The following is a 17,900-nucleotide window of genomic DNA, read 5'->3' on the forward strand; positions in this document are numbered from 1 at the left end:
TTATCCACATAATTAAGAATTATCCCAAATTACTTAAAATACTACTCACCTTTAACACACTTTATATACCTTACTATCATGGTCATGTGGTATTTTGCATGGTACTAGTCCATAAATATCGGGTATTATAGCTCGGACCGTATTTTATCTCAAAATGACAAACTTCGACGAAACTCATTTTCTTCGATTTGCTTACTCTCTCACCTTCACGAATTTACTTATCACTTGTTTGAAATAGCATAATACTTATAACCTCCAAATAATCTCATTCCCGAGCTTACGTCGATTAACTTATGATGAAACTTTAGCGTATGATGTAACATCTCATTTCCGAGCTTATATCAATTTACTTATGGCGTACTTTCACATACGAAAACATGGGGTGTACTACATATAAACATACTAGGTTAGATAAGATTATGAATAAAGTTATTCGGGAAAAGGTAGGAGTGGTTCCGTTGGACGATAAAATGCGGGAGGCGAGGCTAAGATGATTCAGGCATGTTAAAAAGAGAAGTACAAATGTATCGGGTTAGGAGATATGAGAGGTTAAACTTAGTGGGTATGAGGAGGGATAGAGGTAGACCAAAGAAGACTTGGGGAGAGGTGATTAGCCAGGACATGTCGCAATTGGATCTTACTGAGGACATAACCCTTAATAAGAGGGTGCAGATGTCGATGATTAGGGTAGAAGGTTAATAAGTATTTCCGTTTGTCTTCCTTAGTTCGATGACATTAATGTTAGTATGATATCTTTTTATTCTTAGATTGCTATTAGTATCCATGCTTAATTGTTTAATTGCTATCTTGTCGTTGTGCAACTGCTTCTTTCCATATTTTCTTTAGCCGATAATCTATTTGAAATAACTTACTAAAGCCGGGATAAAGTTGCATACATCATACTCTCTCAAGATCTCATTTGTAGGAATTTTGTTGTTATAGTTGGCATCACAGTCGATCTATAAGTTGCAATTCCGGAATGCAGCTTATAAATCTCAATCTCTGAATGCAACTAATAAATCGCAATGCGTAAATGCAACTATAATCGCGGTTGTTGAGGCAACTTTCGAATCCGGAAAAGTCCCTGACACGGCATTCCAGATTCAACTATTTACTCAACAGCAGCTTTCACCTTCCACTACCCATTCGAACAAACAACATTCTGACGGAGAAAAATTCTCAGCGGCAATGAATCCTGAAACCTCCAATAACCAAACAAATCCCACAAAAAGAACATTTGCAGAAATAGACAAACCAGCAACAATAAATTGCATGGTTGTAGCCATTGATCACAACAACCTTTACTACACAGTCTGCTCAGTTTGTGAAAAAACCCTCCCTGACCCTTCTCCCAATACCCATTTTCCCAATTCTTCAATTCCCATTTGCAAATACTGCAACTTTAACAATAATGGCTTCTTCAACCCTGCCCCTTCTGGTTCCAAACGCCTCTTTCGTGTCCTTGTATGTAATTTCATTCTTTTTTGTGTCCTTATGTGCAGTTTCATCCTTTTTTTTAGTTTAATTGTTTACCTTACATGTAACCTGATTGAGTATATGTGCTGAGTGCTGACAGTGTAAAGATTTTTTTTTACAGTACCAGTGTATGATGTTGTTAACAGGTTACTTATCAAATTTACTAGGTAATCAGTTAATGTTTATCACCTTATAAGTGACCTGATTGTTTAAATAAATTTTACAATGTTATTGCATAGAACTTAAACGATTCTGAATATGCCTGAAGCCTGTGGAATGAATTTTAGGTTTTTTTTTTTTGGGTTGAATTTTTGGTTTATTTTTGCAGATGTCTATTGCTACAGACAAAAAGGTGGTTGTGGTGATAATGTTTGATAGAGCGGCTAGGGTTTTGTTTGGTTGCTCTGCTGATGAGTTCTTTGATTTTGCCAAGACTCATCCTTTTGCTGGTAACTTGAATTAATTTCCAATTTTTTGTTATTTCCCATTTCTTCAGCTTTTTACGGTTGCATTACATCTTGCAGTTTAAAATGACATTTTCATTTATGCTTGAGATAAGTAGTATTCCCCCCGTCCCATTGTATGTGACTTCTTTGGCTGGGACGAAGTTTAAGAAAGAAAGAAAAAACTTCTGAAATTCGTGGTCTAAAACAAGTAATGGGCATCTGTGTTGCTATAAATCATCTAATTAAGGGAACTGAGAAGTTTAAAGTTAAATTATTTTTGTATATAGGAAGACGTTCTTTTTGGGACAACCCAAAAAAGGAAGTGTGCCACATAAATTGGGACAGAGGGAGTAGTAAATAAAAAATGCAAATTTTCCCTAGCTTTAATCATTATGTTAAGAGTTATAATATGCTTCCCATTTGCTTTGGTAATTATATAATAAATCCAGTGTAATTCCATAAGTGGATTCTTGGGTGTATGTAGACCTTATCCCTCCCTTGTGTAGGTAGAGAGGTGATTTCCGATAGGCTAAGAAAAAGTTTAGTCACAACATAGTTGAAAAGAAATACAGTAACAGGGAAACCATGAAAAAAGAAGCAATAGCAAAAATCAGTAACAACAATATGGTAATAAGATAAGCGAAGCAAAAGAGACAAATGGTAGTAATAGAGATCTGAAAATCCGCGAATAATGATGATACTACAGTTATGAAAAAGGAAAAGCTCGATTATCTACTAACCTTCTACTCTAATTCTCGACCCCCATCCTATCAAGAGTCATGTTCTTAGTAAGTTACAGATGTGTCATGTCATGCTTTATCACCTCTTCCCAATGCTTTTTTTGCCTACCTCAACCTCTCCTCAGACCCATCATGGCCGACCTCTCACACGTTCTCATTGGGACATCTGAGCACTTCCTCTTCATGCCCGAACCATCTTAGCCTCACTTCCCGCATCTTGTCCACCATAGGAGCCACTCCCATCGTGTCTTGAATATCCTAATCTTTATTTCTCCAAGTATGCCCACACATTTATCTCAGCATCCTCATTTCCGCTACTTTCGACTTCTAGACATGCGAGTTCTTGACTGGCCATCACTCCGCCCCATACAACATAGTCGACCTAACAACCACTCTATAGAACTTACCTCTAAGTCTTGGCACATTCTTATCATACAAGACACGGGATGCGAGCCTCCATTTCATCCGCCCGGCTCCAATACGATGTGTGACATCCTTGTCAATCCCATTACCTTGGATTATTGACCCAAGATACTTGAGACTTGCTCTCATAGGGATGACTTGTGTATCAAGTCTCACTTCCACTTCAGCTTCACGAGTCACGTCACCGAACTTGCATTGCAAGTATTTTTTTTTTTTTTTTTAAAAAAAAGAAAGAAATACGAAATGATGAGAACGTTTCTGTAGAAATTGAAAATTCTGATGAAACTTATTCTCTCAGTCCCAATTTATTCGACAGTCTTTTCATTTTGAGACGTCCTAAAATGGTTGATGCAATTTTATTTCAAATTCATTAATCTATTCAAATTTCATATTTCTGTTGAGATTTTTCTCCTTCAAACTAAACTTTAACCATTACTTTAGTACTTTCTTCCATTATTGCTAAACATAATACCTAAATCAAATTAATATCTTTGTGTCCAGTCAAAACTGGGATGGAGAAAGTATTTTGTTAGGCTGAAAAAGGCGGTCCAACAATCTTATATTCCAATTATTCTTCGGATGTTTTCCTGTGCCATTATGAAGAGGAATTAATTCTTCTGACTGATTTGAGAAATGTTTTTATGCAGCTGCAGCTGCAGGTAGAGCTTTGGAAGGAGAAATGTTGAAAGTCACCTTGTCCCAACCAAAGAACGGGAATGCACGACATCTAAGAGTGGTATCAGTTTTGCCATTGCGGACAGGTTTTCAACCTGTGATTGAGACCTTGAGGGAACTATATCGAGCACAAGGTGGTTCATAGCTATTGTATTCAGGTGTTTGTGTATGAAATTTTTCTTGAGCAGCCTTAATGTTTGTGTACAGATGAATGCATCTTTTGTTAAGCATTACTTTCTCCTTTAACCACATGTTTGAGCTTGGCAGATCACGGGGCACGTCTCTTCAGAAAATATACGCATTAAATGAACGTGAAGTCAATCTTGAGAACAGCTCAAAATTTGTTTAGTGAGCCATCTAACTGCCCCATGCTATATGTGCTATTCAATTATTAAAAGAGAGGATATCTGGATTTAAAAAAAACAATCTTGGATGTAACTAAACTGGTTTAACTGATAGGAAATGCAGGCGATAAGTATATCGTCTTTCAAGCTAGAGAATTTTCTTTAAGTTGGGCATAATGTCAATAAACGTCTGTATCTGAGCCAGACAGATAGGCCCCTGGATCAGCCATGTATTCATCTTGGTCGTAATTTTATTTAAAACAAAGTAGGTGCAGCCGTGCAGGGGACAAGCACATAGTTTTTTAAAACTAGTCCAAATATCTGATTGTAGGATTTCCTTTTAAGTTGGTATGTCAATACAGCTTGTACCAGAGCCAGAGGTGTTAGGGCATTGGATCAGCTGTGTATTTGTTTTTGCGATCAGCTATGTGTTAATATAGGTTATCAAGAGAAACTATATAAAGTTATAGATCTAGCTGTGACAATTAATGTGTTGTGATCTTACTGCTTGAGCTTCACCAACAAGAGGGGAAAAAAGGATGAAACTTTTTAAGTATTGAGCAATATACTTCAGGGTTTTAAGTGTTCCTACATGCACAGAGGTTTGGGGGGAAAATCCATCTATTTGTTTTCCTGAAAACATCGATTACAACAACAAACAACAACAACAACAACAACCCAGTATAATCCCACTAGTGGGGTCTGGGGAGGATAGTGTGTACGCAGACCTTATCCTTACCCTGGGGTAGAGATGCTGTTTCCGATAAACCCTCGACTCCCTCCCTCCAAGAACTTCCCACCTTGCTCTTGGGGTGACTCGAACTCACAACCTCTTGGTTGGAAGTGGAGGGTGCTTACCACTAGAGCAGCCCACTCTTGTCCCTGAAAACATCGATTAAGATCATATAATTGTTAGGGCAGAGGAAATACTCAAACAACCAGTTCTTGATCTTGGTTAAGCTAGAAAATAGATTAGTTATATTGGCCTAGGTATTCTGTTTAACCTCCTTCCACATGAGGAAATTGCAAAAGAATATTGAAGATTGATAATGAATGAAAATTGTTGATATGCTTTCTCAGTTATTGTTGAATTTACCCGTGTATGCCCTTTTCTTATCCCAAGAAAATTGTTTGAGTACCGTGCCCCCGATTAGCCTTTTATGAAAAAGTCTAAAAACTATATCCAAATGCTTGGCAGATCTTAGATGCAAAAGGTTTTACATGATTTAGTTATTTTGACACTGTGCGATGCATAATCCAAGGTAGGGGGATAACAAATCTCAAGACAAAACAGTGTGCTTCACTATATGTTATAATGCTTAATTCAATCTTAGAAGAATATATTCACCTCAAAGATAAAAACATTTCATTGACAGATTTCAGGGTAACCTGAAAAGGTGAAATGTATCTACATGATTTTCTATGTTTTGATGGAATTTTAAAGCTGGAAAAATGTTAAATCTGTTTCAGTTAAGTGTGGTTCTTAAATTGATGCTTCACATGTGAGCAAGATAATCTTCTTAGGACAATTTGCCTTGAGCAGTCCACCTCTGGAGCATTTCGAGTGCTGCCTTTGGTTGGTCCATTGGCACCATATGACCTGCATCATGGACTTTGAGGAAAGTCAGAGGTCCATAGCTCTTTTGAATTCCTTTCTCCTCACCATCTACTGTGAAAGAAACAGATGGTGCAGCCCCAAAATCTTTCTGCCCAGACCATTCCACTGCATGCACCCAATTTGAGTTCCCTGTCCATGTCAAGAAACAATAGTTTAGTCGTTAACTCGTACCTTTTGGATTATTATATGAATTCGATTTGTGTCACAGGTGAATGAAGCTTACCAAGCCAGTTGCAGATAAGGTCATATTCTCCAGCATAGATTAGTAGATTGATACCATCCTCAAGAAGTTGAGGAATGCCTACTTCAAGATTCTTCATCCAATCCGCCTCCATCGCCTGATAAACTGTCGAACTACATGATACAAAGTCAATGCTGGTGGGAACACCGAGGGCTTGCTTAACTTGGTCATCGTTGAGGTAAGTTTCCATTCCCGAGAAGTCATAGCAGAGGGACCCCTGACATATCTTGCGGATATCATAGTACTGCAGGTAAAAGATCACAAAATTCATTTGATGGTTAGAGATGAAAATGCTTGTAGTTGTACCATTGTCTCGTTGAAAAAAATGAAAGAAGTTCTGCATTCTTACATTTTTATCGCCCACAACGTCCATTATACTACTGAAGATGTTTGTGCAATGACCAAATCCGTCCAAGCAAGCATCATCACTACCATTTCCTACCAATATATTCACCAAAAATGTAAAGAATATTTTCTATTGAATTGAAGGAAGGTTCTTTCTTTTCTTTTATGAATTTAACTTCGATACACTGACAATTTAACATAAAATGGGTGCATGTACTAAGTGGGATAAAGAGTTACCGCAAAGCCTAATTTCTTGTTGACATTGTGGATACAATTCATTTATGGCGTCGTAATCAGTTTGATTGATCAATTTCATGTCCAACGCATAGTCAGTGTAGGCTTTGTACTGAATTTCTGGGTTGGTGAGTCCATTACCAATGGCAAATCCCTGATCAAAATAGGCATATAAATAAGTCCAACCAAAACAAGTTGAAAATTACTGAAAAATGACATACTATTTAAGAAAAAAGGTACCTTGAGGTTTATGTTAATTCCTTCTTTATTTTTGTTTCCTTGGTTAACACGAGAAGCAAATGCAGGAATATAATGTCCAGCATATGATTCTCCAGTAATGTAGAAATCATTATTTACATAATCAGGATGAGCCTTGAAGAATTCCTATTCTCAAATACATTGTATATTTAGAATAGCATTAATCTACCATTTCAAAGTACAGCAAACAAAAAAAATTAAAGAAAAAAGGGAGCAAACCTGTAAGAAGTCATAAAGGTCATTGCTTACACCCGTTTCATTGCGACGAATGTCACTGTCATCAGTACTATAACTGAAACCAGTTCCTGTTGGTTGATCAACGTATATAAGGTTTGAGACCTGTCGATGTAAGTATTATTCTTATTACTAAACTAGCATAACAAAATTCAAAGAACAAATTGAAACCATTGATCAATGATCAAAACAACAAAAAATTACAAAAAGTTAATGATGAAAAATAAGGGAGAAGAAAGAGAAGGGAAAATTAACCCTCCATGATCAGATGGTGACATAATTTAAAAGCCATATTTGTCAATAACAAGAGTTGAACTACTTTTGAATTTATAAAAATTTTACAAAGTCACAAGTAATGAACAGCAAAAACGTCAAAGAAGATTAGTTAGCTGGTAAAAAGAGACTTTGCACGATAGGAAAAAAATAATATAGTAACTTGCTAATACCATGTTCTCTTTATCGTATCCAAAATATCTAACCCAACTAATATTAAGTAAAGAAATATACAAAATATTAAAAAGAAAAAAACAAGAACCTTGTCCCAGCCGAAATCATTCCAGACAAGAGACATGTTGTTAGATAATTTAAAAGGTCCATTTTCATAAAACAAAGCCAATTCACTGCTACATCCTGGCCCTCCTGTTAACCATATCACTACTGGATCATTCTTGTTGCTTCTCGATTCAAAGAAAAAATAGAACATCCTACAACAAAACAAAACATTTGCATTAATAAAACAAGAAAACAAAAAGAAACTCAAACAATAAAAGACAAGTCCGGTGACAAAGCATCCCGCCAGGGTCCGGGAAAGGGCCGCAACCTAGGGTATGATGTAGACAACCTGCCATAATGCAAGTACTAATAGCTATTTTTACGGCTCGAACTCATGACCTATAGGTTACACGGAGATAACTTTACCGTTGCTCTAGGGTTTTCTTCAAATAAACTCAATAATGGCATTGAAATATAATCATAAAATAAAATCAATACCTTGCAGCTTTAGTATGTGCAAGACGAAAATAACCAGCGTGATGACCCAAGTCTTGGACAGTTGCACCAGAATCACCAAGATAAGGTAAATTCAATTTCTTTTCAAATAATCTCTCTTCATTGGCTAGTGCAATATTATCCTTTGAAGAAATAATATTAATATCATGTTTAGGAAACAAGTTAAGTTGTCTAATGAATTTTTCAGCCATTGTTACTGGGATTTTTTTCTGGCTTCTTATAGGCTTATGAAAAGGCAAGAAAGACTTTGATGATAATGAAAGAGCAATATGAGAGAAAGAAGCAAGAAATAAAGCAAGAAAGGGAATTAGAGAGAAAGAAGAAGCCATTTTTTTGTACTAAAGATTTTGAATGAAGAATATTTGAGTTGTAGAGAGAGTGTAGAAGTTTATTTATAAGTAGGGAATATGAGTGTGAAATGAATTATTATACTGTGTGTATGTGTGTGAAGGTGAAAGAGGGAGGAAAGTGGGGGAAGAAACATGGGATTTAACGGTTTGTTTACAATGCTACTAATTTGGACTATTATTAATTTTGGGGGAAAATAGGTGCATGAAATAGGAAATGATATATATTCTCCATTCACATCTTTTTACTTCTTTTTTGGTTTTATCTATTTTTCTTTACTTATTATATTACAGCCGGTTCGATATTAATTATGCATTTTTGTAATTAATTAATTTCACATTTTGGTTTATCATTTTTTAAAGAAAAAGTGATTTATTCCATACAATTAGCATTATTCCACGGATTCGAACCGGGAAAGCAACCACTAATACTTGCATTAAGGTACGCTGTCTACATCACACCCCTTAGGGTGCGGTCCTTATCGGGACCTTGCGTGAATGCAAAATACTTTGTGTTGCTCTTTTTATTAGCATTTTTTAAAAGTAAATATTTTGGCAGCATTTGTATTTGTTTACAATGCTGCTAATTTGAACAACTCAAGTTAACGTCTTAATGAAATGTTAAACTTGTTTAGTGAAATAGTCCACTTAACCTAAAAGTCAATGAGCACAATGAGTTGTAGTTGGAACTTTCTGATAGTTTCAAGAAATAGCCCAAAATTATCATTGCATTAAACTATCTTAGGAGAGAGATTATGCTTGTGAAGGAAAAATTATCCTAAATTGGAGGGAGTTTCTTAATTAGCATTAAATATATGATGGTAAAAAAAAATTGAAATATTACAAGTTTCCTTTCAAAAATAAAAGAAACAATTTAATACAATCTTATAAGAAGTGAAATCTATGTTTCCATCATTTCCTTTGTTATATCTTTCTTTTGAACTTCTTCGTCCCATTTTATTTTATTAGATTTTACTTTATTAGTTCTGAAATTTTGACTATATGTTTTAGCTTTTCCCCTTTAAGGTGTTACTTGTATATTATCTCAATCATTAAAGAAGTTTACATGAATATTATAAATGGATTTAGCGATAATTAAGGATGTTAAATGACACTATATAAATGGATATAGGATTGGAAACTTTTAATAGTGAAGGGCGGTGTGTTCACAATTTCTTAAGTGAAAGCTGTCAAATCCCACTAATTGTGAAATTATTATAATTGGGGAAAATTGATACTATAATCAACAATTAAGTATGTGGCTTTAGTGAATCCAATATACTTACGCAATTATTTCGTCAACTAATTGCACTTAATTAATCGAATCTGTTAAGCGTAGTCGTCGATCAATTTTCTGTATTCTTCCAACAAAATAAATGAAAATAAAATGCATAACTCTTGCAATTCTTTATTTTATTGATTGGTTTTGAATGATTCCGAAATAATTAAAATAAATAATTCAGCAATTCTTATGCCTACATTTCCTTATAGCTATTCCGGTATTTTCAATCATTTTTTTTTTGAATTATTTTCTTTTTCCACTCTCATCTTTAGCAGTGGCCCATAAAGTAAAATCGCAGGACAGTCCAATATGCAAAAAGAATATTTGCACAATTCTTGTGATCAAACTCTCTTAACTAATATTAAACAAATTTACTCTGTCGACATATCTAGGGTGAAAAAGAAAAAGAAAAGAAAAGGCAAGCTGAAACTTGAAATAAAAAGAACACATTGAGGTAAAAATCTCGGAACGACAAGCAGAAAATATATAATTATATATGAAAATCCTGATTTCTTCTTATTATTTTTAAATTTTTAAGAACATAATTCGAGTGTGGATTTAATATATCTCCTCACAGGGTCAGATCTAGTGCAAATATTATGGGTTCATATGAATCCAGTAACTTTTATCTAGATCCTATATTTATAATAGAAAATATATAAAAATATTTAATTTGAAACTCAGTTCATTGGTTCATTATCATTATATATTAACCTTAGATCATTATAAGAAAGAAAATGAATGTGTGAGGAATTGATATATGTAAATCCTTTAGCAAGTAGGAGAGTTAAAACAAAATATTCAATAGCCGCTTTCCTTAATGGTTAACCGAGTGATATAACTTAAAATTATGGAACCGCATCTAAAGAAAATTTGACGCTGAAGTATGTGGATGTAAAGACTATTAATTTCCTAGACATTGGGATCCAGCATTTGAAACAATTTCTCTTAAGTGGAACGTATATTCAAGGACTAATGTCCCTTAAACCAATGAGAAATTAAGCCTATTCTTGATCAAAGAAATCAACACTTTATTTAATTTGGAAACTTAAATTATTATGCTTGTTTACCCTTTAAATGGATAATAATTAAATTTATACGCGGTTTTAAGAATATGTGGGTTAATCCGATACAAGTGATTAATAATGTTAGATAAACAAATGAAAGATAAAATAACTAACCAAACCAACAGTTGTATTGAATTCGAGCTCGGTTATGGGCTTAACAGTTAATCTGCTTTCGATTCATAGCCAAGATATATATGAATAGTTATGAACAAGAATAAGAGCCTTTGAATAGTTTGGAAACAGAGAAAACACGTTTATATTGCCTTGATGTGCGTGTTACATTGTCCTCATTGGATAGTAAACTTCCTCTTTATATAGTAGGAAAGTTTTACCCTAAGTTGAATTCTAAAAAAGGTAAAAATCTTCCTCTTCGCTAATCACTGATCTACTGCCGATACGGGCCGAGATTCACGTCGTGATATCCGGTTGGGCGCGAATATCACGGGCCTTTGTTAATCATGCGCGGGCGTTTGGTAATGTTTTTGAGGTCTTGAAACTCGAACCGGATCCGGGGGACGTGGTCTTGACGGCTCCGAGGGCAGGTGTTTTATTCGGGCCTTGATACGAGAGGCTCCTAGCTTCGATTCCGATTCCCTTTAGTTATGTCCTTGCTTTGTTTCCCCCTTTCCGTGAAATTGGGGTACTCATTTGCCTCGGTTTTACCCGTACACAGATAGTCCCCTCGTTTTTGCCGAAATGATGAGAAACGATAGATGTTCTTCGGTCCCTTCCTCCGTACGTTACAACCGAAACGACGAAGAAGTTGAAATATCCTATCAGTCGCGACGCTCTGACTTCGGACACGTGTCAACCATCGGCCGGTTGCCTCTGAATGTGAAGCGTCGCGTACTTCCCCTATAAAAGCTTCTATCCCCTGTTCTTTTTCCACTTTCCGATCAAGCTTCTACCTTCGAATTTTCTAGCTATCACCAACTACATTCAAACCTTCATATCTTCATCCTTGATCTTCAAATTCTCACAGTTGTTCTTTGGTTCTTACCCAGATTTTCTTAGAATCTTCATACTCTGTTCTTTAGCCTTCAAACTTTTTTCTTCAAACTTCCATACTTTTTTTTTTAAATCTTCAAACTTTCTCAGTTAGTAATGGCCAAAACTTCCAAGCCAGTCCTCTTCATCTTCCCAACCGGCCGTCGGTACTGAGGCAATCTCTCCCGAAATAGTTGTTCTTGAGACGGCTGCTCCCGAAGTGGATGCCACCGAGTCGATTGCCACCGAATCGGCTCCCGAGACCCCCTTGAAAATGTTTATTCCCGGGGGCTGTTCAATTGCGGACGACTTCAAGGTCAAGAAACTGTCATCCAAACAAGACCGGGGTGAAGGAACATCGAGGTATATATGCTCTGTTACCGAAGTCGTCCTTCCTGCGGTTCGAGAGCACTGTAAATGGGAAGTCAAAGACGTAGTAGTGCTGGTAGGCTAGAATCACGTGTTTTAGTCATAGGTTGCACTCTAATTACTGTATTTTACTTGTGTTTGAGCTTAAATGTTAGTGTATTATACTTATTATGTGTTTTATGCCTTGCAGGAAATGATTCTGAGCTATTAAGATAATTTGGAGCTAACTTGAAAAAGTTGGAGCTTTGAAGTCTGAGTAAATGCCCAAGAAATTAAGTCGGAATAACGTTCGGGGGTCGAGAACCAAGTCTGGATATCAAAAATCGAAGAAAAACATTTTACTCTGGAAAACTTCCACTGCCGCGCCGCATGGGGCGGCGCGACAGTACATTTTGCTGATGTCTGTCAGAATTTGCTCTCTGAAATTCCCCACTAGTGCCCCGCATGTGGCAGGGCGACGCGCGATGCGCCTGTGTAATTTTCTCAGAGTAGTTGTCCTGTTTCGGCTTGGAAAAGGTAATTTTGCTTGGGCCCACTCCTACAAGGTATAAATACACCAAAAAGACATTTTTATTGGATTTTTGACCTAGCATTGGAGGCTATAAGATACGAGATTCCATCATTTTTCCATGAATTCAATACGGGAGTGGATTGTAACGTTAGATTGATGTTTTCTCATTCTTTAATTATATTTGTGATGACTTCCTCCATGATTATGGAGTAGTTGTTTACCTTAGAGTTTGACAGATATGGTGTTTTGATAAATATTTGTGGATTTTAACTCTAGTTCTTGCTTGAATTCGTTGATGGAGTTTTGAATTGTTGCAACTTTATTCATCAGTTTATTTAATCGAAAGAGGAATATCTTGGTGATTATATTTTCATTATTTTGTTTGATTTAATTCATTAATTCTCTTAAGTAATCGTAAGAGCTTGTTGAATTGTTGATTAAATCAAGTTAGGAGAATATTCGAGAGACGTTTTTCTAAGAATCAATCCATTAACTCATGCTTTCATACTTCACAGTGCTTATATTAGTTTACCTCATAGAATTAAGATTTAATCGATAGAGGAGTCTTGACTTCACGTTTAAACTAATCATCTAGTGAATTCGTGAGAATCATTAGAACGTTAAAGTAAATTAAACTAGAGTTAAGTCCCAAATCATGTATCAATCCTGTCAAACCCTTATCCCTCACATTGATAAGAAACCACTTTGCGAATCCCCAATTCCTTGTTGTCAATTGTCAACTGCATTATTTTAGTAGTTAAACTTAGATCATAATCATTTAACTCAAGTGTTGATCCTCCTGAATTACGATTAAATCAGGAATTGCTTGAACATTGTTTAAATCCAATCCCCATGGAGACGATATTATACTATACTATCTTTGATTAGTAAGGATCAATTTCGTATTGTGTCTTGCGCTCGTCAAATTTTGGTGCCGTTGCCGGGGATTGGCAATCAATAGTGTTCAAATTAGTTTTTGGTGCTAATTCAAGAATTTTTTATTTTATTTTATTCTTCACAAGTTTCTTCTTCCGTATGCAGGCAACAAATTATCGTCTCTGGTGTATGTCTCGATCTTCTTCAAAGGAATTGATTCCATACGATTCAGAGGTAGAAAAGAGTTTACGACAGTTGAGGAAAGAGAAAAAACTCACCGGAATTTTTTTTCGGGCAACCTTCAACCCCAGAACACATGGCTAAAAATGGTAAAGATGAGGTAACTTTAGACGCAAGAGAAGCAGCACAATAAGAAGCTGTACGGATAGCAGCTGAGGCAGACCGTAGAGCTGCTGATGAGACCGTAAATGATGATGGAGGTCGAAGATTTAATCTAAATCGACTCTTGATTGAAGATCAGTTCGAGAATGCGGTACCCAGTCCTGGTAGAGCATTGGGTGATTATGCCAGACCAGTCTACAATCAGGGTCTGTCCAGTATCAGACCTCTACCAGTAGCAATGAATAATTTCGAGTTGAAGCAAGGCTTGCTTCAAACTATCCAGAACAAATGTGTCTTCAGAGGGAAGGTGAATGAGGATCCTAACACTCACTTGATGGATCTTGAGGAAATCATGAACACCTTCCAGTACAACAGAGTGTCGAAAGATGCAGTCTACTTAAAGGCATTTCCCTTTTCACTGAAAGATGACGCAAAGTAGGGGTGGGCATTTGGTACTTCGGTTCGGTATTTAAGAATTTTGGTTCAGTATTTTGGTATTCCGTTTATTAATTGTGTATACCAAATACCGTACCAAAGTATTTCATTATGGTTCAGCATTTCTTATTTTATTTCGATACGGTTTCGGTTTAATAATCTGCCATGCCTAACAATCTACCATGCCTAACAATCTGCCATTCGGCGGCAAACAGAAATACAGAATGGGAACCATTAGATAAACAACATGAGAATTGAATCCAAAGGAAAAAAACAGGCAGTAATATGTAACTTTAGTTGATTGGAACATCAAACAAATTGGTCTTATGCGATTGAAACTAAAACAATCAAAATAAGGCTACTCTTTGAACACAACATTATATGCCGAACTTTAAGCCTCCGTTGAAGACAACACCATGCTGCAATAGATGTGTTTCAGGCGCAACAAAGTTGGCGACAAACTTAGCAACTCCTATACATCTACATGCTTGCAAAATTTTGAATCTCTGCTTAAATGCTTTAAAAACAATATGAATCCAAGACTCAACATCTAAAAGTTTCTTTCATATGAGAACCGACATCACTTACTCTACTTTCATCTGCCATCTATATAAAATTAAAACAAATATAAACACAAATTGAGACTAATGCTAACAAATTGAGAACTTGATCATAGAATTGAACACTTTCCCATTCTATATATCTTTCTCTTATAAGATCAATTCCTCTCTTTAATTCACACTCTATTTACTGAGTTAATGATAATCTTAGAATCAATAGTAAGTATTAGATGAATGAAATACTCCTTAAATTTCTGTGAGGAACTTTACATAAAAGTGCACACATATATATAAGCACACAAAGGAGAGAAGGGCTAAACTATCTGAGAGATCCAACCACTTATTCCTGAACTTGTTTATGAAAAGATTAGCCATTAAAAAAAATAAGTGGCAAAACTTCGTGATCAAATTTTCTTAATCAATCTATACATATATCCACATATAGAGATAACCAGTGGTCATGAGTATATGAAGTTCGAATATGCAAAAAATTCTCATTATGGCACTGGAATACATACACCGAGCAAGGGATGAAACTCCTAACTATCAAAATATGCAAGAAGAGGAAGGGATGAAGCTCATGTAATCAACCTATATATACAATTTGAGTCCAAAAAATACACAACTTAGCTCTAAAATTTTGCAGTGACCAAGTAGATCCACAAACAATGTGAAAAAGAAAAACTTAGATCCACAAAGAGTTTTCCTTATTACAAGAACTACCAATTAATCTACCATAAATTATTATAAAAAACTGAAGATTGAAGAATGAAAAGTTATGAACCTGTTGAAGAGTTGAAGATTGAAGAATGAAGGTAAAAAATGAGAAAACCAGTAGTCACACTTGAGAGTCGTCGACGCCGAGGTTGTGAAATCGCCGTGACGCCGTCTCTATCGCACTCCCAGATGGTCAGACCGTAGTCGATCTGTTTCTCAGATCTAATTAAGTTTCTTAGTTCTCACTTCTCTCTCACAGTCGATCTATTCAGTACTTAGGTTTCTAATTACTAATTCCTATAGTGAAGCTAGGGAAAAGGGTAAGGAAGTTAGGCCTAGTCTTATTGGGCTAAAGGGTAGAGATACAACATTAAAATTTTGGGTTGGGCTGGGGAGTGTAAAAAGAACATGAAATTCTTTAAATATTCGGTATTTCGGTATACCGAAATTTCAAGATCTTAATACCGAGGACCGTATTGTTATACCGAAATACCAAATTAATTCGGTCAGGTTCGTAATTTAGTTTTTTGGATTTTATGCCCATCCCTAATGCAAAGTACTGGTTTTGTAGCTTACCAACGGGGTTGATCAGGACATGGGAGGATATGACTAGAAAGTTTCTTGACAAATACTTCTTAGATGCAAAAACAGTGAAGTTCAGAAGGGAAATTCATAAATTCTTCCAGACAGACACCGAAACAGTTTTTGAGGCTTGGGAAAGATTCAAGGAGATAGTGAGGAAGTGTCAGCATAATGTGATTGAATTGTAGATGCAACTCCAAGACTTTTGGGATGGACAGACACCTCCCTCACGAGGAACTCTGAACACTGCAGTCAGAGGTCCTTTAATGAAGAAGACTCTTGAGGAGATTGTATCAATTCTTGATGAGCTATCTGAAGATGCTAACCAATGTCCTGGTGAGAGTAATGATAGAAGAAGATCAGTTGGGGTTCATCAAGTAGATTCTAACACCGCAGTGCAAGCCCAACTAGACACCATGGCCAAAGAGATAAGAAAGTTGGCCTTAGCCAAGGTCCAAACCCAACCATCACTAGTTTGTGATTTTTGTGGAATGGGTCATCCAACGCATGAGTGTCAGGTCTTAGCTGCAGATGAAGTGGTAAATGCTGTGGGAAACTTTGATATAGGCAACTACCGGAGTGGTAATAATTTCAATTGTATAGGACAGAGGCACCCAGGCTTTTCTTGAAATTCACCAAGTGGTAGCCTAAACTCATGGCAGCAAAATAACTCTAGACCTCAAGGACAAGGAGCTCCAAACTTTCAAAATTAGCAGAGGCAGCAATATCAGTGTTGATACCTAATTTTTTCCTCATATTTTTTCAAATATATATACTTTCAAAATAGTGCATATGCATCATCATTCGATTTACAAGCATACACAAGTATTTTTCATAATCTTCCATGATTTTTAAAGACTTTAAATCAATTTATTTATGTATTTTATTATATAAATATCCAATAATTACCCTCCTATTTATTTTTATGATTATTTAATCATCTAAACTTATCATTTATACCAATATGAGGTTTTAAATATTTTTAGTGCACTTCATATAATTACATTTGCATTTTTAGGGCTAAATTGCATATTTTGCAATAATAGCCCATATGTACATATAATTACATTATTTATACAAAAAAATAACTTTTTATATTTTTATAATGTTAAATAATTGTTTTTAATAATTTTCATGTACACATTATATTTTTGTTATTTATTTATTACTTTTATAAATTATTTATTTGATTAAAATTGGGTATTTAAAATCTAGCCCTAAATTCCTCCTAATTTCGGACCTGACTACGCAGACCTTGGCCCAATAACCCCAGCCCAATCCTAAATGACCCAAACCAGTCCAAACCCGACCCAACCCCTTCTCAAATCCCAACCGTTGATAAAAAATTATCAACGACTCACAAACGACTCCCCCCTTTCCTTATATCACTCAAACCTGAACCCTAACCCCATTCCCTCCAAACCCGCCACCTCTCTATTCAATCCTCTCTGAAAACCCTAACCCGCCGCCTCTCAAAACAACCTCTCCGAATCTGCCTCAATCATGGATTTTTCCATGATTTTCTTACCTTTTGTGTATTATGCCACCATCTCCTACGATTCTATGTTACCTTTTAGTACTTGCCTAAACATGGCAAGTACTACACCTCATATTTCGACTATTTCCTCTTGACTACGTGAATCTAGACATGTATCTCGTCCATATGCTTCACAACCATGGTTATATGGGTCCGATTAGCCGAGATTTCGGCCAATCTTCGACTTCTGCCAACTAGGGTTTGAATTCCCCTTTATTTCTTACCGATTCTTACTTGATATTTTTC

The 17,900-nt window shown here is 35.8% G+C and overlaps 2 protein-coding genes across 4 annotated transcripts; one reads left to right on the forward strand and one right to left on the reverse strand.

Moving 5' to 3' along the window:
• The first annotated feature begins 936 nt into the window (after positions 1–936).
• LOC107825696 (uncharacterized) lies at positions 937–6,313 on the forward strand. 3 transcript variants are annotated; one of them, XM_075221995.1, is made up of 4 exons: positions 937–1,464; positions 1,805–1,925; positions 3,733–3,926; positions 5,931–6,313. In XM_075221995.1, exons 1-3 carry the CDS (start codon positions 1,189–1,191, stop codon positions 3,903–3,905), a joined length of 570 nt encoding a protein of 189 aa, XP_075078096.1. In that variant the 5' UTR covers positions 937–1,188; the 3' UTR covers positions 3,906–3,926; positions 5,931–6,313. The 3 variants fall into 3 exon arrangements, with proteins under 3 accessions (XP_075078096.1, XP_016508070.2, XP_075078097.1); XM_016652584.2 differs by having other exon boundaries at positions 938–1,464; positions 3,733–3,918; XM_075221996.1 differs by having other exon boundaries at positions 940–1,464; positions 3,733–3,894.
• LOC107825700 (serine carboxypeptidase-like) lies at positions 5,438–8,371 on the reverse strand. Its single transcript, NM_001326156.1, is given in 8 exon segments — positions 5,438–5,851; positions 5,946–6,207; positions 6,313–6,401; positions 6,546–6,696; positions 6,783–6,926; positions 7,020–7,139; positions 7,570–7,738; positions 8,025–8,371. Coding segments are annotated over 8 exon segments (1,509 nt in total). The 3' UTR covers positions 5,438–5,624.
• Positions 8,372–17,900: the final 9,529 nt, after the last annotated feature.

Source organism: Nicotiana tabacum, chromosome 9, assembly GCF_000715075.1.
Source record: "Nicotiana tabacum cultivar K326 chromosome 9, ASM71507v2, whole genome shotgun sequence".
NCBI classification, from domain to species: domain Eukaryota; kingdom Viridiplantae; phylum Streptophyta; class Magnoliopsida; order Solanales; family Solanaceae; genus Nicotiana; species Nicotiana tabacum.